At 39.3% G+C, this 23,099-nt stretch overlaps 1 protein-coding gene across 1 annotated transcript in view; it reads right to left on the bottom strand.

The window, feature by feature from the left end:
- Window positions 1–23,099, bottom strand: part of CNTNAP2 (contactin associated protein 2) — a 1,162,155-nt gene that overhangs the window by 926,105 nt on the left and 212,951 nt on the right. The window contains exons 5-7 of the mRNA XM_037515219.2: window positions 6,392–6,595; window positions 2,572–2,756; window positions 219–362 (exon numbers count right to left, since the gene is read on the bottom strand). Coding sequence (XP_037371116.2) covers window positions 219–362; window positions 2,572–2,756; window positions 6,392–6,595 — 533 coding nt within the window. The remainder of the gene's footprint in view (window positions 1–218; window positions 363–2,571; window positions 2,757–6,391; window positions 6,596–23,099) is intronic.

Raw genomic sequence — 23,099 nt, 5'->3', positions numbered from 1 at the left:
CGCTGCAGAGGCTGCGGGCAGCTTCCCAACCCAGCGCTCAACCGCTGCACCACTGGGGAGGCCCGAAATATTTACAGTTTTGTCCTAGGGTCGCAGTGAGCCCAACACCAGCATGATGGAAAATGCTATGATTTTGTTGTTGTTGTTCAATAGTTCATAGAAAAAAAGACTCACTTATTTTTCTATGAACCATTATTTTGGGGGTGAAAGAGTCTTACCACATTTGATGGCTCCAGTTTCTTCCTTCTTGCAAGATCAGTTATGTTGACGCCATTGTAGTTAATGCTTTCCATGCAGCCTTTGAAATTCTTTCTGCTGCTGGAGCTTGGCTTGCCAGAGAAAGGTATGCCTCCAAAGGTTATCTTCGGGAAAAAATAAAATGTAAACATTCACAGTGGATTTGGCTTTAAAAAATAACCTTCACAATAGATTAGAAAAAAAAAATCAATACAGCCAAAGCCATTCTGTCTATCTTAACCAAAGTATACAGGTATTTTTTACTGCCTCCAAAATCTGTTGTATATGAAATGATGTTGCTATTAAAGCGCATAACAGAATCATTAATTCTGACAATGAAATTATAACTTAAGCAAGAAAACTGCAACAATCTCTTGCATTTTTGCTACTCAAAAGACATTTTATAAATTTTCCTGGGAATGTTTTAGATTTTATGCAGCAAACTTCCTTTATTAATATTAAAAATACATTTCTATATTTATCATTCAAAGACATACTATCAGTAAAAACTTCCCAGCATGTTGAGATAACCAGCACTAACATTTTAAGCTCATGATATTGTAGCCAAAAGCAAGGAATATTGTATTTCTCCTATGTGTGTCAATTGCAGCCCAATGACCACCAGATTAAAAAATTCATTAGGCTTATTGGGGGCTATTATGTGAGAGTGCAGGTTTTAAAATATTTTAGGTCTTTGCAGTCCTAAGGAATGCTTCTTCTTGGGATTCTATGTCTATTATTACCTGTAAAAAGACTGTATTTTTCTATATTTTGGCCAAATTGCACTATGATAGTATAAATCCCATGTAGTACAAAGTTATACCATATATGTATATTATTTCATGATATATAATATATAGCCAATAATAACATCTACTTCTAATACGGAATTACCAGTAAATGAATCCTAATAGTAATCATAGCTTTGAGATAAAAATATATAAGCCAGATGCTCTATCTTTCAATTATTATTCAATGTTATCATTACTGATGTTTTTTACAAAGTTTTGAAAATGTAAGCAATAGTTAAGACATCTGTATCTGAAACATCAGGTCGCTGAAATGGCAGGGCTTCATATTTGAAACACAAGACAAAATCTTTGTTTTTTAGGAGAACACTAGAAAATGATGTTCTTTAGTATGATGGAATTTTTAATTGCTTAATTTGTTTTATGGGAGAAAGCGCACAGTAATAATGGCTTATAAGAATATATTGAAAAAGGCCTCACTTAAAATAAAATTGAATTTATTCATATTGATTAGGTGAACTCATTGACCACAGTTTTCGTACAGGGGAAGAACAGGCGAAAACTGGGGATAGATGAAAAAAGCAATTAGTAACAACGACAGGAATAGGAGGCAGTCATCTCAAACAGCAGCGTATCTGGAGACACGCCTTCACGTGTCAGGGAACAGCTGAGTGCTGTGTGGGCGTAACCAAGACCAAAGGTAAGAGTGACTGACACAAACTACACGCTGTATTTCCTGTCCGTAATTTTCTTCCCCAGGTGATAGACAGTAAGTAACACACTCTTGCGTGCTTAAGGCAATATAGCAGCACGTTATGAACAATTACTCAATGCAAGTTTTAAATGATGTTTTATTTCTTCTCCACATGCACCTTTTCTTTAGGGACTTTCATTTTTTTTTACAGATTTATTTTTATTCATTTATGCATACAAGAGCTGGGGTGTAGGCCAGGGTGGGGTTGGAGTGAGAGGATCCACCGGCGACAGAGTGGGGAGCAGAACAGGCAGATCTACTGAAATACACTGCTGAGGGGAGCAGCGGGTGTGACAGGAGAGGTCTGCTGTGCCATGTGGGTCAGCTCCCTGGCCAGGGACAGAACTCATGCCTCAGTGGCAGGTAGTAGCTTGACAGTGCTGAGACTAACCCCTGCGCCACCAGGGAGGTCCCTTTTATTTTCTTTTAAGAGGATAAGCTCACCACTTCTTACCACATGCCTGGAGGGTGGGATCCCTTACCTCTAACAGTAGGTGGACCACAGTCACCACAAAGAAAAAGTAAAAGAGATAAACAGTTATTTTTTTAAATAACCCTCCTCCGGGCCTCTCTGCCTTCGGCAACACCCCACAAGCCCTACTCGAGGGACAGATTACAACTTAAATCTATTCTGGACTGATTAAACAGCCCTGCTCTTCAAATTGTTACTTCTGCACCAAAATGTTTAAATTTCAAGTACTCAGAACTAAAAATTGAGAAGAATAAAATGGCACATTAAAGTGTGAGGGAAAGAGCAGGCAGGTGGGAGGGAAAGTTGCTCAGCACAGGGGAGACCAGGCGCCAGGTAATGGCACCTGCTCGGGCAGGTACCTCATAGTCCAAGTCCAGGTAGTCGAACTCCCCGTTGGTGCGGAAGTGCTGCAGGCTCCGGTCCAGGGTGAGGTTGATGCCCCGGCCCTGGCGCTCGATGACCACTGAGTGCCAGTGGTGGTCATCCAGCAGGCTCCCGGTCATCACAGACGTGTGGCCGTAGATGGGGCCCAGCTGGTTGCTTCCTGAGTCACGGGAGGAAAAAGAGAGTCAGTGACACCTCCGCTCTGAAAGGGGGTGCACAGCCCACACCTGCAGCAGAGCCGCGGCAGAGGGACTCACGTTCCTCTCAACCCGCACCTGTCAACATGAGAAAACCAGCTTGTCACTACACTTACAAAGTTGTATATGCTAAGGACACAGACGTTATTTAAGATCGAAAAAAAGTCTGCTTCCTTTTCTTTTTTTAAAGATTTATTCATTCATGCATACAAGAGCTGGGGCACAGGCCAGAGATGTGGGGGTGGAGGGGTAGAGGATTCGCCAGAGACAGAGTGGGGAGCAGAACAAGCAGACAGACTGAAATACACTGCTGAGGGGAGTAGCGGGGAGACAGGAGAGGTCAGCTGCACCACGTGGGTTGCTCCCTGGCTGGCTGGGGATCGAACTCTTGCTGCAGAGGCTTTGGATTGCTTCATAGTACGGTGCTTAACCCCTTGCACCACCAGGGAGGCCCCCCTTTTTTCCCTTACACTGCCATAGATTCTGGAGAACTGTAGATCCCAGGGGCCTGGGTCAGAGTGGGTTTCCATGACCCTGGCGAGGGACAAGGACAGCACCTGGGTGGCAAGGTTGCTGTGGATTCAGTGAATTAGCACCCGCAAGGGGCTTAGCACACTTCCTGGGCTTAGTGACAGCTGTGAAATGTTCCCTTTTAACAATCTTTTGTGGGTGGTGGAGCTGCTATTGGTCAAGCAAGCACAGAAGGCCGATTTTCAGTTGTCTCTAATTCCCAAAGTCAGAGGAAGTTATCTTTCAGGTATATCTTAGTCACAATGTAGCATCTAATGGCAAGCAAAATTAGCTCAACTTATACATTATAATAAATACCTGCAGAAATATCTATGTGGCTACCATCTAGGTTTAAAAGAAGGTCTCCATGGTAACAAGACTGTAAGAGTAAAAGGTTGTGAGAATCTAAAATGGCTACTAAGGTCATCTCTGGACACTGTTTAAATATTTTATATCATTGTCTATTTGTCTCATCAATTACTGGTTATTATAGTCAGGAAAAACTAAGTAAACACTATAAAACATAATATGGGTCTAGAATAAATAGCAAAATAGAAATGAAAAGAAATACATGATTTACTGAAGCATTAAATTACTTTCCTTTTTACACATTTAGGGTGATAATGAGACTTACATGCTACATTTTCTGCGGTTTTCCTAGATCACATTTTCTTCCCCTTCGGTGATGACATCAAGTATTGATGCGTGACTGTAATAGTGTGTTCACAGGTGTGGGGAGAGGGAGAAAGGAAAAGCAGGAATAATGACAGTGCAAGAAATGAGTGCAAGGACTTAGGCCAGAAGCCTGGCATTTGGGTCACGGCTGACGGGATGAGGGTGTGAGTGTGTGTGAGCCCACGGCTGGCACAGGTGCCAGTGAGTTGATCGATCAGAGAATAAACTGTGAAGTGCTGACCATCTTTTTTTGGGAGGTCACATGGCTGCTTACTTGTTTCTGAACAGTTACACCTTTATAAAGAATAGTGGTTTTTAAAAGGCTTCTCTGTTTCAATTTATTTAAAAAAATGATTCGAAAAAATAAAGCTAAGGTTTCCTCCAATTGCTATGAGAGTGCGTGGGTGCAAGTTTTCCTAAGTACCTACATTTAGGTTTCTGGTTTCTCTGCCCTTCCTCCCTTCTACCTTTTACTCCAGATCCTACCAAAAATAATGTAAGGTTCTTCTACCTTCCACAAGGTAATACATGAATACATGCTCACTATTAGAACCACAGAGCATTATGAATAATTGATAAGTAAATCATTAATCACTCATCTCTACTATTAAAAAGTTCAATCTGTTTCCTTTCATATTTTCCCCCATATCCATTTGATTATATATACATATGTATATAAATATACAAATACTGACATATTATTCACTCTACAGTTTTCATTTAAAAATGATAGATTTTCTCATATAATTAAAATTATTCACCCACATTTTACATGGATATCAACTTATTTCCATACATTTAGCTTTCGTTCTGATTCTTAACATTATTATTAATATGGAAAAGTATATCCTTGGTCTTAAATCCAATAGTCATTTTTTATTATTTCCTTACTATTACTGGACCGAAATAGACATTTTCAATATCTGAAAATATAACAGAAACTCTTCCCTGAGTTCAACTCATTCTCCAGCCAACATTTCATTTCTCTGATTCTTCATTTCCAGTTGATTCTATTTGAAATATTCATTTTCAGGCCTCTTGCTTTTCTTCACCTATGATAATGAAGCCATAGACTGTTCTATTCCACCGAGCGTAAATCAACAGAAACCTTTGTTGTCAAAGCCAATACTGACTCTTCTGTCTTCATCTGATGTGGCACTTACGTGAATGCAATCCAGCCAGCCCTCTCTTCTCTCCCTGCTCTCCAGAACACCACATCTTCTTATTTTCTCCCACTTTCTGTCCTCATCTCATCTCCATTTGAACACCTTCTCTTCTCCACCTCATATGTGCAACTCAAAAAAGTGCCTAATAAGCAACAAAATTGTACCACATTCAAACTATTTGACAATTTCTCTTTCAGAGTAAACTAATAATCCTCTAATAGAAGAAACTCTACAGAGAAAATAGAGCTTTCTCTGTTTCTGAAAATGGGACTAATAATGTACATTTGCAGCTCAAGTCCACACCCTAGGGATTATCCTTTATTTATTCTCTTTCCTTCCTACTCTACACCCCATCCATTACAAATCATGTTAAAGTTGCCTCGAAAATCATCTCCTAAGCAGACCTACTTTTCTGCATCTCCACTGAAGTCACACCTCCTGCAGCTCGTACCACGCTGAAGTCTGGCTGTAACTCTCAGGTTGACAGAAGCATTTTCACTTAAGAAGTCTCAGTTGACCTCTAAAACTAAGGGCAAGATGCCATATAGTTTAAAGCCCACCTATAGTCACTCATGTTTAATATAATATCTAAACTCATTGCCCTGCCCTCTATAATCCCACAGAATCTGGATAATCTAATCTCCAAAGTATTGGATTTCATCGTCTATCCCTCTTACTAGGCTCATCCATACAACTTCCTCCATGCTCCTTAGAATTTCCAGTTTTTGTCTTAAGCCAGACCTTCCTCTCCTAAAGCTCTTCCTATATTTTCATGACTAATTTTTCCCATCACTCATACCTCAGAGAGGTCTTTCCTGACTACTTATGCTAATGCTGGCCACTCTTAGCTCTACAGAACCTTTTCTCATAATAACCTATTCAATTGATTTAGTACTATGTGCTTGAAGTCATTTCCTTTAATTTGGCTGTTTTAAAATAATAATAGATAGATAATATGCTGGCTGACTCCTCCACTAGGTCATAAACTTCATGAACTCAAAGACTTTTATTTGCTCGCCACCATATTGCAGATACTGGTAGAATAACTTGCATAATGCAGATGTTTAATACTATTTTTTGAATGAATCAGATACCAATACATACCAACTACTATGGAGTAAAAGTGAATTGACAACATAATGGGGACTATTTTTACAGTTTGCATTTTATAGATTAAGTAGTCATTCACAATTTATTAACAGGAATATTAATAAAGGGGAAGAGCGATACCAAAAGCCACCACCCACCTAAGTTTAAGCTGAAGACCAGCTGGGCTTTCTTCAGCTCCAAAGTGATATAATCCCCTTGCTGTCCTTCTCCATGCAGGATGACCCCTTCACTTTCAGAGGTTTTAAATTTCAAGGCGATGACATCTTTCAGTGTTTTCATCTTCTTGTTTCTGAATCTATATGGCAAGACAACATGGCCATCAAAGCTGATAACATCAGCCCCTAAAAGAAGAAATAAATAACATTTTAGTTACTTATCGTGTGTTGCCATCCAGCATGAAGTTTAATTCCTTCCAATGGGTATCTGCACAGAATAAATGAGAAAGAAGTATTTTTCCTGAGAAATCTAGAAACCTGTATTGTTGTTCTACTTCTTGTTTTGGCTTATTGTGTACCCTGAAGTAGATTTTTTTTTTTTGTGGGACCCTCGCTGGTGGCTGGGGATGGAACTGGCACTGCAGAGGCTGTGGGCAGCCTCGCAACCCAGAGCTCAACCGCTGCGCCACCAGGGGAGGCCCTGAAGTAGATTTTTATGTGGATGATGTGTAAAGGATGATTATAGAAATATCTATCAAAATAAAATCCCGCTTCAATTTTAATACTAAGGACATAAATTCTATTAATTTATCTGCTTCAAATTTTAACTTGGGAGATGTGTTTTAAAAAGTAAAAAATATTTTAATCACAGGGGTATTATGAGATTTTAATGTTTTCCTTCTTAAATGAGGCTAATTCTTCATGATTTTTAAATCTACATCTTACTCACAAATTTGCTTTGACACAAGAATGACACACTTGCAAAGCACAGTTTGACACTATGCTTATTTTCCTAAAGGCTTTTATAGGCTACTACATTTTAGTAAGTTTTGTTAGTACTCAGAGTTCATAGCTAATCACACTTTCAGAAGTTTCTTACAATCTTCTCCTGATCCTCACATCTGTCTCAAATCCCGTATTTGCACCGTAGTTTTGGGATGGAGAATTAACAAAACTAAGTAAAGACATCCTCACCTACATTCAAGTTGCAGAAATATCTATCTTACTACAACTAGAGTAGTTCTGATTTTATTTAGAGAGCTTCACTGAAGATGTGAAATTATATAAATATTTTAGAAGGAAAAACCATTGTGTTCCCATCCCCAAGACAGGGTGTGGAGCTGATTAGTTTCATCCCTGCTATTCATCCACATCAGATATGGACAATGAGATGATCTCCTTTATGCACTGTTGATGAGTGAATTTCTCATCCCCAGGATGGCTCAAAGGCCAGTGATGATGATTCAGATCAAGCTTTAAGTACCAACAGAAGCTTAGTTACCACATTTAGATCTTTACCACTAAAAATATTTTCACCATTTCTTGAGTTTTCAGTTTAAATCATAGAAAACCTACTCAACCTGGAAGTTTTAATTAGTTTAGAATTATAAGCCAGGAAGAAGCCAATCTCTCAGTTAGGGGTAAGGTCTTGCTAAAGACAGGGAGACACACTAGATAAATAGCAAACAAGTTTGAAAATTGTCAGGGGATCATTTTCTCAGCACATGGCCTAGTTATCTGGCATCTGTCTGCTTCAATCTCACAAGGACACTTGGGGTCCTAAGTGATAAGAGTGAGCACCCCTCACAGCTTCTGGCAGAGCTGCACTCCTAGGGCTGTCTGCCATCCAGGTGCTATGAAGTCACTGCTAGGAATTCATCTATTTCAAACAGTACTTAAAAGTATAGCTAGTTTTTCCCTTCAAATCATCAATGGCTTGTCAAAGTTTTAAAACTATTTTTATTATCTTGAATAATTATGTTTTTAAATGTTCATTTACAGAATCATTACATCCTAAAATGTTCTGAAAGAAAATAACAGAAATTTGGACTTGAACTTTTCATCCGTGTAGCCAATTCTTTATTGCTCATAAAAAGGCTTTCTTAATCAACAGAATTCTGTTCTCTGAGACTGTGAATCACAGGGTTTATTTTACTATAGGGAAAAAAAACAGCCATTAAATTTTGGCTTCTGTTAACACTGCAAAGCCAATTAGACTTTAGCTTAATCATCTATACTGTCACAGCTGAATTCCAACTGCAATATCTTTGTCATCTGTGATGAGAGATACAAGAAAGAGTAGGCTGATGATCAGATCCCAGGTTGAATTTATAATCCAGCAGTTGGTAGAAATTACTTTTTGTCTTGAAAAGTGAATAAATGAAAAGTCAGGGGAAGGAGTAAATTCTGAACTCTAGAAAGTAATTTTGCAGTCAATTTTACATCAGTGACAGGTGAGTAATAGACACATCACTGTTTTATACACCTTCAATATATATTAATTGACATAAAATATTTCCCATTCATCTCTCAGGAAGTAAATGCTCACTGAACTTAGATAGAAGAAAGAATTCACTGCTCCTTTATTTTCTCCTAAATCAAAATCTACATTCAATTCCAGGTACAGAATAGTGGCTTATGCAAATGTTGATGCCTTTCTGTTTTACTTGTAGGGCAATAGAAAAGATCAGAAAGGATCAGAATGATTTGTTTCTTCACATAATTGTAGGATATTAACAAAACATATGGAATACTATTCTCCAGACCAAGTCTCATCTTACAAATGCACTGTGGCCAGGGGTCAGTTGAGATACTGGTAAAATCCTCCGCAAGCCAGATCACTGACATCCAGAAATCCAAGTGGTTCTTGTGTATATGGGTTAAATGCTTGCAAATATCAGCACAGGGATGTGAGCTCAGAGTTGGCTTCGACATTACAAAATTCCTAGAAGTAATCTCTGATACACAACGCATAGAGTAACACATACCATGCCATATATTTTCAAGAGATTTTGGGATATTGTAAAATTCATCAGAGTTTAGTACCATTTTCCACAAAAGTGCATTAAAATTTTATTTGACATCTAATAATATGTTGTGCTTATTTTGGGACAAGCCACCTTTCCCCCCTCCCCATTACCCTGATTGCTTATCACTCCCTAGAATTAAGTTTTCTATGCAGTGATTAAATATGTATGGTTGAGCTGTTTAAGCAATCTCAACAACAATAATGGCTAGTCAAAGAGAGAGTACAAAATCACAGTGCTTCCACAATTTGTTTCTAACAATAACTCAGAGAGTTGGTAATGTGCCCAATTCATCAAATCATCATGGTAGACTTTTTTCTTTAATTTCATTGTTACTTAGTCTGTACTTTCAGAATGGTTAACTTGTAGAAGTATTTACCACCTAAAGATTTAAATATTTTTTTTAAATACCTTTGCTATATTTTTACTATATGTCTAATAAATGTTTATTATTAAAGGCATTTTTAATTACAGAAGTAGAAAATGTAAGTGAATCCTAAACACAAAAATTCACTAATGTTGATGAGTAGCAGATTAGTGCATATCCTTCTAGATTTTATTCCTTTATCTATGTGCTATATGGAATAACAATAATTTATAGCATATAACAAATCAATTAAATGATTTACTTACAATTATAGCATAGAGAGAACAAAATATTGCCATTTTCTATATTATTCCAGTATTTTTTTGGTTTGAAATATTTTTCTACAATAAAAATTTTAATAGCCACATAGTATTCCATTGTATACATGAACTTCAGTTTTAAAAATGGTTCCTGTTTTGTACAGCTAAGTTATTTGTAATTTTCCCCAAGTCCAAAATTTCTGTAATGAACATTCTTGTAAGAGTCATGAAGACATAAATAAGTCCTTACTTTCTAAAGTGACATTGCTCAATTAAAATTATTGATAAAGTTGTATTGACAAGGTAGTATGGGAACTTACAGTACAGATTTCTGTGGTCTAAATGCTCAAGTCACTTTTGAGAATTTGAAACATATCTTTGAAATTAAAGTTTAAAAATACTACAAGATGGCATTGGCTTAGTCTCACAATTTTTACATAAATGCAAAACTATTATATATTCTTCAACCTAGTCACCTCCTCTGAGTCAGCATGCTTAAGAAACTTTTCTAGCCTTATCACGAAGCCCAGTATTTAAAACAGCACTGAAAAAGTGGGTCCTCGCTAAAGACTTGTGCAATGATTGCATGTTGTCTCTCATTTCTCAATAAATTGCATTAAAGTTCAATAAACACTACTGTTTTATTAGTTTTCCTTACCAATCAGAGATTGGGAAAAATTTCAAGAATCACTCTGATTCCCCTTGGTGCCACAATTAGTGGTGTATATGAGGTTCTAATTTTCAAAGAAAAGGAAAGGCCATATCAAACTACTTTTCTGTGTTGACAGTGGTGGGGGAAAATTAACTCCATTATTATCAATTATTATTAAATTGACAGACATTAAATTTATCTCCTCTCATCTGCATACAGTTTCAATCTGATTAATGTCTTTCTTCCAACCCACTGCCTTCTCTTTCCATATTTCTGTGTTCTAAAACTAAATAAATAAAGTTGATTCTAAAATGTCGGTAAGAGCTAATTAGAGTAATAGTGGCAGCAAATGAGCCTTCTCCAAATCCTTTAACAAATGATGAGGAGATGGATCTGAAAAGTTGTTTCTATTTGGGGACAAATAAAACAAACACCATCATTTCTCTCTAAAATCTGTTGCTCTGCACTCAAGTGCTTGATAACTCATGGTAGAACAGCAACGATGACATCAGAGGAGTTGGATTCCATTTCTCAAAAACATTTGAACTCTGACAGCCAACTGCCTGGAAGTCTGAATCATGTGGGTCTTGCACCAGCACTTCCTACTCATCCAACACCTAACTCTTTTCCTGGTTGCACCGTGCATGTCCCTGTGCCTATTTATTATCTAGTTAGTTAAGATGCAGACCAGGGATTGTTCTTAATTCCTACCACTCTGGGTACCCACTTCCAGTCAGTCCCAAGTTCTGTGAAATTTAGTACTTTTGTGTATGGCAAATATATTGCTCACTGTTTACATGCACTGCCTCCAGGCCCCATTGCATCTTACACCATCTATTGCCTTGGATAAGTCCCATCCTCCAGTCTCATTTCCCTTAGATCTATCCTCCACAAGAAGGATCTAGACAGATCTTTCTGAAATTAACCCTTTTGCAGAAAAACTTCAGCGCAGCCTGCAGGACTCCCCTATGACAGAGCTCCAGCCTTCCCTGGGCCTCCTATTTTGCAGCCATCTCTCTCTTTAGATGCTAATGATGGCAACCTGAACCCTTCCTTCTCCTGTGCCCTTCCTCCTGCTATGCTTCCTTTCTCCTGCGAACAGCAATTACAAAAATTAGTTTAACTTTCAACATCCTATGAGCTCTAGATAAAGCTCATCTACTAGAAAATTTTTCCTGAAGTGAAACAGGCCTGGCCATTGTCCCAGAGCACCCCCGTGAGATTGCTTCACCCCCTCGTTGGCTGTGAAATCATCTCTTTATGGGTCTGATTTCCTCTGTGGACTTCATGCTCTCCTAAGGCACAGACTCTGGATTGTTCCACTCTGTCTATTTAGCACAATATACACTCCTTAGATTGAGTTGAATGTTGCTGATACCTGAGACAAGATAAAAGGAAAATTCTTTTGTTTTTGTTTTCCTTCAAAACCATACCTGGAGCAATGCAGTTTATTCTCTGAGTTGAGAGTAACATGATTTAATAGCATGCGTTTTATGTAAACATTACAGCTGTGAGTTTTGGATATGAATAGTTGAAATGTGAAATGCTTTCATTTTATTCATACTGTTTGTAAGTAACAGTTTATAAGTCAAGGCTAAAACATCGAACTCCAGCATGTGTTTAAATACAGTATACCCATTTCCCTTTTAATTAGATGTATTTAAGAGAAATTCACCTAAAGATTAAAATTTCTATCTTTTAAACCAAGTGATTTTACACTAACTTGAGATATTTATTGACAGTCTAGTATATTCTCTAAAGAAGAAAGATGGCTTTGCTCCTCTATAGTTATTACTGCACTGTGTCATTTTTAAAAAAGCTATCATGTGTGCCAGGTCCTGACTGGTTAAGTATGTGGGTAGTCGAACAAGACACAGGGAAATATAAGCCATTTTTTGAAATTAGAATATTCAGCCTCAAAAGACAAAAAAATTGAGATGCTCCATCTCCCCCCCCACAATGGTCTTCCACGCAGACACACAAAGGACGCCAGAGAATCAGCGACCCGCTTCTGAGCAGGGTTACTGCTCTAATACAGCTGATAATACAGAGATAATAAGCAATTTCTGAAAATTAGCATAAAATCTATTTGTAGGAAATCCATGTGGAAGCTATTTTTATTTATTTTTGCAAATCGAAAAGTCCAACAAATTAAACTTGCCTTCCCTGTGATAACATTGCTGCTTATACTGAAAATAACTCTAGGTTCTGACCACACACAATCTATTTTTCTGCTGGGAGGACACTATCTAGAATTATAAATCCTACAGAAATGTCCCACAGTCGAAGAAAAGGAACCGACATGAAGAAACCCCTTAGGATGTCTTATCCTAACTTTTTTTTCCCCAGGTATCTGGGTCACTACTCAGTTAAATTTGTTTCTGCTTGTTTCCTTTTCAAACCTTGCAGTCAAGGTTGGCGCCAGCTCTGCATGGCACACAGGTCAGGGGACGGCAGCTGTAGGCGGGTGGGTCTAAGGCTCTGTTTTTATGGTAACTGATATAACGCTGAGGAGAAGGTAATTGTTCTGTGTCAGTTAAGGGGGGCAGTGCACGCGAGTTGTGGGGTGGCAGCAACTGCCATTTCTTGAAGCTGCTTCTACTACTTGGCTTTCCCTGTGTGTCAAGCAGGCCTGTGCCCTTCTGTTCTCTGACAGGGGCCTTGTGCTGCTCCCGGATTGTCCCTCCCAGGGCCAGTCAGTCCCCAAGGATGACAATCAACTCACCTACTCCGCTCCAGCAACTCCCCAAACACACAGCAACAGGGAAGGGAGCAGCAGCCCAGCCCCCTGCCCCGTCAGGCTCCAGGCCCTCAGCTACCTGCTCAGTCGTCCAGGGTTGCGCTTACTGCCCGCTGCAGTCACTCAACACCCCCCCTCCCGACCCTAAGTCTGAACCCACCTGCTCCTGCCGCCTGGCTGACCCTGGGGACTCCGCTGTGTCCCCGATGACGGGGCACCTCTTACTTGTGGGCATTGTGAGTAACAAGCTGTAAGAAGAGACATTTTAGTGGTGGTTGTTTCTGTTACGTTGGCCTGCCTGTACCTCACATTTTCTATTTTTTTTTTTTACTATGTTTTAAAATTACCAGATGGTCTTGCTCTATGTCCAACACGCCCTAAATCACCCACTGCAGAAAGTTATCTAACTGTATCTTAGAAGAAAAAAATCAGTTTTGACTAAAGAAACCTATCTTAGAACTACCAGCGAGGGTTGGTTCATAGATCTTCAACAAGCACCTTCAAAGCAAATTTTGGAAACCATTGTCCGGTGTCTAGACAATGCGTCTAGACAATGTGTCCGGTGTCCAGCACTGACTCAACTATCTCCGACACACACAAGACGACAGGGCTGCTGATGCAAAGGGGAGAGCCCTCAGCAAGCACTGATCGAGGGGCTCACCCTGAAGAGAAAGACAAACACGGCCAGACAGGGACAGCAGGGGATGGCTGGACAGCGCTCAGCTGCCCCGTGGGACTTGAATACCCTGGCCCTGGGTCACAGGAGGAAGGAGAAGAGAAGGTGAAGGACCTCCAGCTGCACAGGGAAGGCGGCGCCTGTGTGTGAGGAGGGTGGCCTGGGGAAGCGCCAGCTTGCATCTTGGAAAGTAACTCCTGCATTGATGCGGGGGGGCGGGAGGACAGACAACAGGACAGAGGCAGAGAGCAAACGTTGCCTGGAAAGACTGAGCCTCTGATGGCATCAACAAAGCTTAGCCCAATGTCCCTGAGGAGCCGGGTGCTGGGAAGAGGCTGGGCTGCTGGCTGGGATTTCCTACCAGGCGGGCTTCCCCATGGGGGTCTGAGGACCTCCAGGTAGATAGTGAAAGTCAATTTTCTCTGATGGTAGGGTGGGTTCAACACCACAAAAGCATCGGGACTGCTAATAGAATGGAATCAATGCTACATGCAAACTTTCAAAAATCCCCCTTTGATATGTGCAAGGTTTGAATTTGCTCATTTGCACTACCTGCCTTTCAGACAGCACCTCCGAAGTGTGGCACACCTTAGCTATCCCGCCTTTCAATGCTCTGTTTCATTTGATTCCAAGTTTCAAAGAAATAACAATTTAACAATGTAAAATGAGCATTTTCCCAAACAAGACACATAGCAAACAATACTACAGGTTTGCTGGACAAAGAGCAACACTGCATGAGGGGGCTAGTCAAGACTGTCATATTTAGTCATTTTACTTTTGCTACTTTCCTGAAAGCCAAGTGAGTGGGTATAAGGTCACTGCCTTGTAGGAGATCGGGACATATGCTCAGCGTGTCCTGCATCCGTGACAGGACACAGCACACGGCGGCTTCTGTTCACCCTGGTTGACTCCACACACCATCGGGTGAATCTTTGGCTTCACCCACAAACAGGGAGTAATAAAGCTCAGACTGTACACATGTCGCGACACAACGGCTCTCTGCTCTCCACTAGGGCAGCTGAGGTTGTCTAGTTAGACACTAAGTGCTGCTCTGTGGCTCCGTCATCAACACACCTCAGTGACTCGGGCTTTGGAAGGCATCTGACTGACTGTGAACTTGGGTGCTGTCCATTACTCCATGACACCTGCACAGCCGCTGATGCCCCAAGGAGTCGGCTGAACTAACTCATTTCTATAAACAAGCCATGCTCCCCGCACTGGTGCCGAGAGCCAGCCCTGACGGAGCTACCATGACTAGAACACTGAAGCCAGACATCACAACTTCAGGGCTGAAAAGGAACAAGCAATAACACTAGCTTGTTGTAAAGGTCTGTGAATCTATCCTCCATTTTTTCACTTCTAACAGAGATGCACAAGAGACCTTATTCCCCCGGATTTAAAAATCAGCAGGGAAAGGTGTTTAATCAATGGCTAAAAAACTTGGTCTTGAAATAACAGGGATTATTTGGGATGTGTTATGGGTCTAAGTACGCAGACTCTACACACCTGTAGCAAACTCAAGTTTGTAGCAGTTCTGGTATTATTCTGTTCTCAAGAGAGGTCAGAAATGTAAGATTTTCATGAAATCACCCACTTTTCAAGGCCCAGGGGCTGGTTTGAGCAGATGCCAGTGATGCCCCACAAGTGGGTTCTGCTTGACCTCACACCTCTTTAAACTTCCATGTCAAAATACAAAATAGCATAGATGGTAAGTCTGACAATTAAATTTATTTTCCATATCATTTACCTGTGGATTATGAAATTACTTATTTGTTAATTTATTCATAAATAATTTAATCATTTATTTATTAAATGAGCAAGGAGTATTAGTTTTCAAAAGTCAATTCTTTAGAAAACAAGTTCTTTAGTGCTAAATAGAGCGGATGGTTAGAAGAACCATATGATGAATATGAAAGTACCATATGATGGAAATGTCTATCACTTGATGTTAACTACCATAAAATTACATTAAATGTAGGAAGGAAGGCAGAGAGGGAAGGAGACACCATAACTATTTCATTCATTGAGATGAAGGACAGAAGACTTTCTTAAAAGGAAGTACCTCTATTTTAGAATATATTAACAATGAAAAGTCCTGCCAATCTGCCATCACTGGTGGATTCTACATTTGCAAATCGGCCTCCTCACTAAGACGCATTTGAACCCCACACATGCCCATGTGCAGAGGGGCAACTGTGATGCCCACATTCCCAGATCAGGCCACGCTGCAGTCTTGTCTCAACTCATCCTGCAAAAATACGTCCAATTCTTGGCCTGTACGTTGCCACATGCTTTCCATGTTTGTACTTTTGATGGATGATTTCACTGTTTAAAAGCCTCTCTTGCAAGAGCAGTACAGGAAAGTCTTCCCTCAACATGCGTGATGGAGGAATGCGTGTGCTAGCAAGGCTATGTCATGGTGTCACAGCCTGTGAGTTCACTGATAGTCAATCAACACTGCAGACTGGGTGAGATATCTTCAAACAGAAACACAAACACAGTGACCATCGGTCCCTGGAACCCCAGCCCATATCCCCGCAGGAGCCAAGGCTCAACACCTGCTAGTTCAGTGTCCATGGTATGTGAAAAAAGTAACCATGAGTAATGAGAACTGACGGTATTTACATCACATTCATTTCTTTAAACAGGAAAATAAAGAACATTCCACATACATGAAAGTAAAAATAATAATAGGGACATTTTTTAATGTCCTCAGGGAAAAGGGTGATATCATTTTACAAATATATTGCTGCTGTTCCTTGGATAGCAGGAAACTTAAAAGTAGAGATCATAAGGCAAATCTCTCACCGCCCCCCACCCCCCAAGCTTATTGCCACTAAACTCTTTGGTTTACAAATCTAACTATTACAATAAATCATTACTGCAAATGCATGTTTAATTACAAATTTTCAAGCACTTCAAACCAATTTTAGTAGTAGACAGATGTTAAGGGGTTCGGAACAAATCTCCCCAAAATATGCTTCTTTGACATATTAATTACTTTGAGTTGAAGGCACTAGAGAAAAACAGAAGGAAGGTCACCCTGACCCACCCCCTCTTAACTTAAAAACGAGGCATAAATTTGTCCTCAAAAAAGGAAACTTCCCTATACCAGAAAGGGAGAAGGTCCTTAAGTCAACTGGGGAGTCTACAAAACACCCCACTAAAATAACCCATATCTTCCCTCAGCTTCCCCCAAGTACTTCCCAAACACTGTCCCCCAAATGACTGCCCCTCGCCCAAGTACCTGTGTCTTGTCACATGCCTACAGTTTATCACTCTTTATATTAAAAAGGAACATAAGCTTTCCAGGCGAACAGCTTCATGGTTCTTCTGAAGACTCCCATGAGCACATAAAAATATGAAATAAAATATAAAATGTGTATGCTTGTTTCTGCTTAATCTGTCTCATATCCAGTTATTTCTTGGACCAGCAACAGAAACTCAGGGGAGAGAAGGAAGTTCTACCTACCCTACAATGTGCAGAAGCACACAGATGGCTGGGGATTCACAGAACAGAGCTTTCACCCCATTTACTCTTCCCTGAGGTAAGGTCCAGGATTGTCATTTTTATTTTGTCATTTGATTACTGTCTACTTTCCCTCATCTTATAGGAAGTCATCTGCTTAAAATGTGTAGCATAAAAACACAGATTTTACTGAGTCTACTAGGGTGGAAAATTAGTCTGTCTACTCTCTAAGTCTTAAATTATTTTCAGGCTATATATATAAACTTGACTTCCTATATTTTAAGAATTTTAGATTATACTTTTATCTGATTTATACTTTGAATTCCTCTCCCAAACATATTGCAAGAGTTTCTCTTGAAAAGCTTGGCATTTTCTTTTGAATGGAATCTTGAGCTATAGGAAATACTAAAAACCTATTGAAGTTTCAAGATTTTATAGCTTCAAGAAGGGGATCATTTTGAATTCAGAAACTATAAGTAATAACATTTTAGGACATTTTTTTGAGGGATATTAAAAAAGGAACAGAATTTGGAAATAAGACACATTTTGATACATTGCCTACACATCCTATTTTCAACTTTCTACATTTGACATTTTTTACAGTTTAGGTCAACCCTAACAATTTATGCACTTCCTAAGGCAAGACAGAAATAATGCTGTTACTAGTGCTATTTAGAGTGGGTCAGCTAAGTCCTTAAAATGTCTACGCTTGAGTTTCCCTTAATGTAGACCTAGAAGCAAAGCACATGTCTCCATTCTAGGGGGAATTGATGGCATGCTGAGGGAGAAAATTTATTAGAAAATTAAAGCCAGTTTTCTCATGACTCAGGAAGAATGTGGTTGAATCACTAGCAGTATGACCATCCCAGGAGATATCACTGGAACACTGGATCAGAACGCAGAGAACTCAGACCTACCCCAGGCCCTTTGGGCCTGCCAGCTGACCTTTAGGGAAGTCAGTTCCCTCTCTTCATCTATAAATTGAAGCAGCAGAACAGATCATCTCTGAAATGCCCTTCAGTTTGCAAAATTAAAGTTTTCTATTCTGTGCAACTTGCTTGCAAAGAACTATGTGTTTCTTTTTAATTTTGGACAATAATTCCAAATGTGCAGATATGTGAATTTTGAAACATATTCATATTTGCTGGTTGTTTTCTCACATTATCAATTGGACATTCCCAAAAGACAATTTTATTTATTTATTTTCTTTAAAGATTTATTTATTTATTTATTTATTCATACAAGAACTGGGGTACAGGCCAGATTCGAGAGAGGGTGAGAGGATTCACCAGAGATAGAGTAGGAAACAGAACAGGCAGACTGACGAAATACACTGCTGAGGGGAGGAGTGGGTGTGACAGGAGAGGTCTGCCACGTCATCTGGGACCCTCGCCAGCCGGCTGGGATCGAACCGGTGCTGCAGAGGCTGAGGGCAGCTTCACAGCGCTGCGCTCAACTGCCTGCGCCACCAGGGGAGGCCCCAAAAGGCAATTTTAAAACATAAAAACCACTGACACATCTTCATGGGTGACCACTTTGGACAACATTAACATTTATCTACAAAGTGTCAGAATTTGCTAATTGTCTTAAATGTATTACATTCTAAATGCCACAAATAATTTGTCCTTAATGCTAATTTTTTAAGTTAGATTTTTCATATGGATGTAGAATCTAATGAATCTACTTTTTTCTAGAAGTAGAATCTAATGAAATGACTTGTAAAGAAAAATTAATACCTATATTCTTAGTCACTTCATAATTTTAAGTCAGATACATAGTTAGTAAGGCTGGATTATTTTAATTCTAGAAAGTGGGAACAACATTATTCTGTGAGGAAATTAAGGAAAACACTCCTGGATGCAAAGTCCTGAGGCAAGTGGAAATGGACATGTGACTCAGCAGGCACCAAATGAAAGACCTGATTCTTCAGCAGTCATGTGCACATTTGCCTCCATTTCTGCTAGTCCTAACCCTAGCACAAAATCATTTCTTTTTTGTTCTCTTTTGATATCAGGATCACTCTGAAGTGGGGGTGCACTTGGTACATTGAGAGCCATGATCCCTGGTTCCAGGGATGTCGTTAGGTCAGAAAGTCAATTTCAAAAATTTCATGTCAGTTACAAATATCAATTGTGTCCCTAGATCCAAACTGTGGTGAATGGATGAACACATCCCTTTTCCATGTTTTTTCCTACTACATAAGGAACAGTCTTTGTTACTATCTCCTATGTAATGTGTTTAAGTTATTTCCCCAAGAATGAAAATAAAGTGTTGTTTCTGTTTTATCTATTACAGGAGTAATCCATTAAAAAACAGAAAATGTCAACAGATTCAGAGTCAATATTGTTAAGGCCAAATGAGCAATGCTGGTGTGATACAAATAATTACTTACAAACACCGGCATATATAATGAATTCTCTGCCTTCCCGACACACAACACATGCGCATGGGCTACACAGCCTGCCCCGCAGTCACACATCTGTGCTAGCACAAACTAAAACGTGGGAACAGATGATTCCATGTCAGTGATTTTCCACTCTCCCTCTCACCCAATTCCACACGCCATCGGAGATGTTAGTATCTTAGGAGAGAATTCACACCAAGCCATAGACATCTAGTGATGTTTAATGACTAATGGAGACAGTCTAAACTCAAAGAAATGAAAGTTTACGCAAGAAATCTGAGGTCCCAGCGAATAGTTAATGAAAGGATAACTTGACTGGATGAACAGCTTGTGGTCTGTGACATTCTACCACATGAACAGCAAACAGCAGCCCTGGTGAGAACACAGACATGGCACCACTGGTGTTTCCTTCCCCCCAAGGACAAAGTTCTTCCCAGTTACAAGAAAGGCAAGAATAAAACTACCCAGGATGAGAGGATAAAGGGTTATAATTAAACTTATCTTTAATTTTCAAATTTCTGCAGTATGGTTTGGCTGAGATTTTGCCTGCACTTTGCTAGGACCATTTTTTTTTTTTTTACCTTATTGAAGATGAAATCAGTTGTTTCCCAGACAAAAAAAAAATGTGATGAGGGAGTCTGAGATAAAATATTTTCTGGGGGTATAGCAAAAAGATTACAATCAAAAGATACTATTCTAGTATGAAGTACAAAACTATAAAAATGCTTTGCTATTTTTCCTCCTTTAAACTCATACATATTCTTAAACCTCTCCTCTTTCAAAACTCATTAAGCCTTTTTTTCCTATTTAAACAATGTGATTCAGTATTTTCATTAGATTTCCATTAAAATGCCCCTTTATTAATATTCCTATTAAATTTTTCTTAGGAGTTTATGGCATTGATTAGTATTAAAGTTGAAAACATTATAATGAATTTTTTCTTACAATTTCCAACAGGAAGCTGCTTTTGGTGACATGCCTCACTGCATTTCCAACCACTTCAAGTTGTGTTATAATGTGACTCCAGGGTTTAAAGGCAAATTTATTTGAAGAACATGACTGTTGTTGGCTCATAGAGCTTTTGTATGTGTGCGGTATGTATATAATTTCTACAGGGTCTAGGGGTTAAGTCTCAGCACTATCACCATGATTGTCCACCTCAACAGCCTGAGTTCAATCCCCGGCCAGGGAGCTGACCCAATATGGCACAGCAGACCTCTCCTGATCATCCGCTGCTCCCCTCAGCAGTGTATTTCAGTAGATCCACCTGTTCTGTTCCCCGCTCTGTCTCTGCTGAATCCTCTCACCCCCTGTACTTCTGGCCTACACCCCAGTTCTTCTACACAAAAATAAAAATTTATATATATATATATATATATAATATAATTTCAACCGGGGCATTTCGAGTGCAAATGCTTTTTCTACTTCTATTAACAATATCTCCAGATCACGGGGTCAGGTGATGCCTTGTAAAACAGTTTCTGAATGGCATAATGGGAAGCACTTATTAAATATAAATGGATTAGGTATAAAGAGAAATTAAAAATAAACAATCAAGTGTGAAGAATTGGCCACCAAATACAAAAAATTGTATTTCTAGGAAGAGTTATTCTAGGCCTTGGTTTTAAGAAGATATCACCTATAGTACTATTTTCCAGTCCAGGCAAAAGGGATAGAGACAAAGATAACAAGATGGATAAAGCCACTACAGATGTCTTTACTATCGAAGCACACTCTTAAGTCAACTCCTTGTTTTTCTTAAGAGACAACAATTTGAAATTATGTAATTTGTTTATTAAAAGCCAATATATATACTTCCTTAACTTTGAGAGAAAATAAACTGATTTTGTGCTAGTAAGTAATCAAACTGCGGAGTTACTGGATATCCAAGGATTTCATTATCAGTACTTGAGGTATTACATGGCATGGCTATAATTTGACTAAGACACAACTCACAAAGTAAAGGACAATAACTTTTACTTTTAATCCTAAATGAGGCAGCCTATTGAGGCCGAGACAGTATTTATGGAATTTTAAATATACATACTAGAATATATGTTTAGTAGAAGTGGAATTTGATATTACTGTTTGACTTTCCAAATCACTAAGGAATAAACATAGTATTTCCCATATCCCAAATAGTAGTTTGTCATTACTATTGCTCTTCTAGAGGCAGAGATTTATACTAGTAATTTTAGCAGACACTCTTGGTTGCCCTGCAAACATTCCATTTGTTGTTGTTGTTGTTATTGGATGAACCTGGATTGCATTCTGCCTCTTCCTATATAAATCCAGGAAAGGAGACCCTTTTCTAGGCTGTAGGTTCAAGCCTGAATTCACAAGTCAACCATGGTGACCACATTTCTTTGTCACTACTTGCATAATGGGTAGGCACATGACTCAGTTTGAGCCAAAGTGGATGATGGGAGTATGCTGAGATGGCCGCATGTGTAACACTTCTCGATTCCTAAAAAGGTGGTAGCAGAACAGGTAGCGAGTGCCATATTGCCTCTGAAAACTGCAGAATTGCAAGTGTGAGAACTTCTTGGCATTAGGATGGGCTTAGACATGAGTGAGTCTCAGGACCAGCGGGACACATAAAGATGCAAGAGTCACTTATAAATCATCAGGTTAATGAATCAACTAATCCTGATATCCGCCCCACTATGTAACTTTTGTCATGTAGGAAACTAAGTTTGTTGTTTTTTTTTCAGGTTTGTTTGTTTTTTTAACAGAAGACTAATAAAAAAAATACTAGCTTTATTTCAAGTTAACAAACATTCCAAGTTCAGCTGGACACCTGGCTACTTTTCAATTCTCCTTTGGAATGTCATGTAGGAGGCCGTGCAACAAAGTTCTGGTTAAGGGGAGGCCACCAGATGCTGTGTGCCCATTCTAGTTCTGTTCTCAATGGAAGAGTAAGCCTTTGTAAACAGAAATGGATTTCACCCTCAGTCCACACACTGTGATGAAATTCTTACACAAAACTTAATGAACAGAAGAGCATGGTTGCCTCATATCACTATTCTTTAGTGATGACCATCTTCCTTTCATGTCTTCCTACTGTGTGATGCCAACTGACGTACTTGGCAGCAACCAATCCCAGATTTTCTCTGCTACTCAAAGTTCAGCCAATAGCTGATGGCTCCCCTTATTATAACTGCTGACTTTCTTGCAGTCAATAAAGTACCTTTCTTTCTGACTTAAATAAACCAATTAAAGTGATCATGGGTCATTCTCAATAGCAATCCACCAGTTGATAAACCTTTTATTTTGATCCAAAGATTTACTGAGCTGGTTCGATCAGAACTCAAA

The sequence above is a fragment of the Talpa occidentalis genome, unplaced genomic scaffold (genome assembly GCF_014898055.3).
Source record: "Talpa occidentalis isolate TD23 unplaced genomic scaffold, MPIMG_talOcc4v2.1, whole genome shotgun sequence".
In the NCBI taxonomy this organism is placed as follows: Eukaryota; Metazoa; Chordata; class Mammalia; order Eulipotyphla; family Talpidae; genus Talpa; species Talpa occidentalis.
The sequence above is the reverse complement of the archived record's forward strand: the minus strand, read 5'-3'. Positions and strand labels throughout refer to the sequence as shown.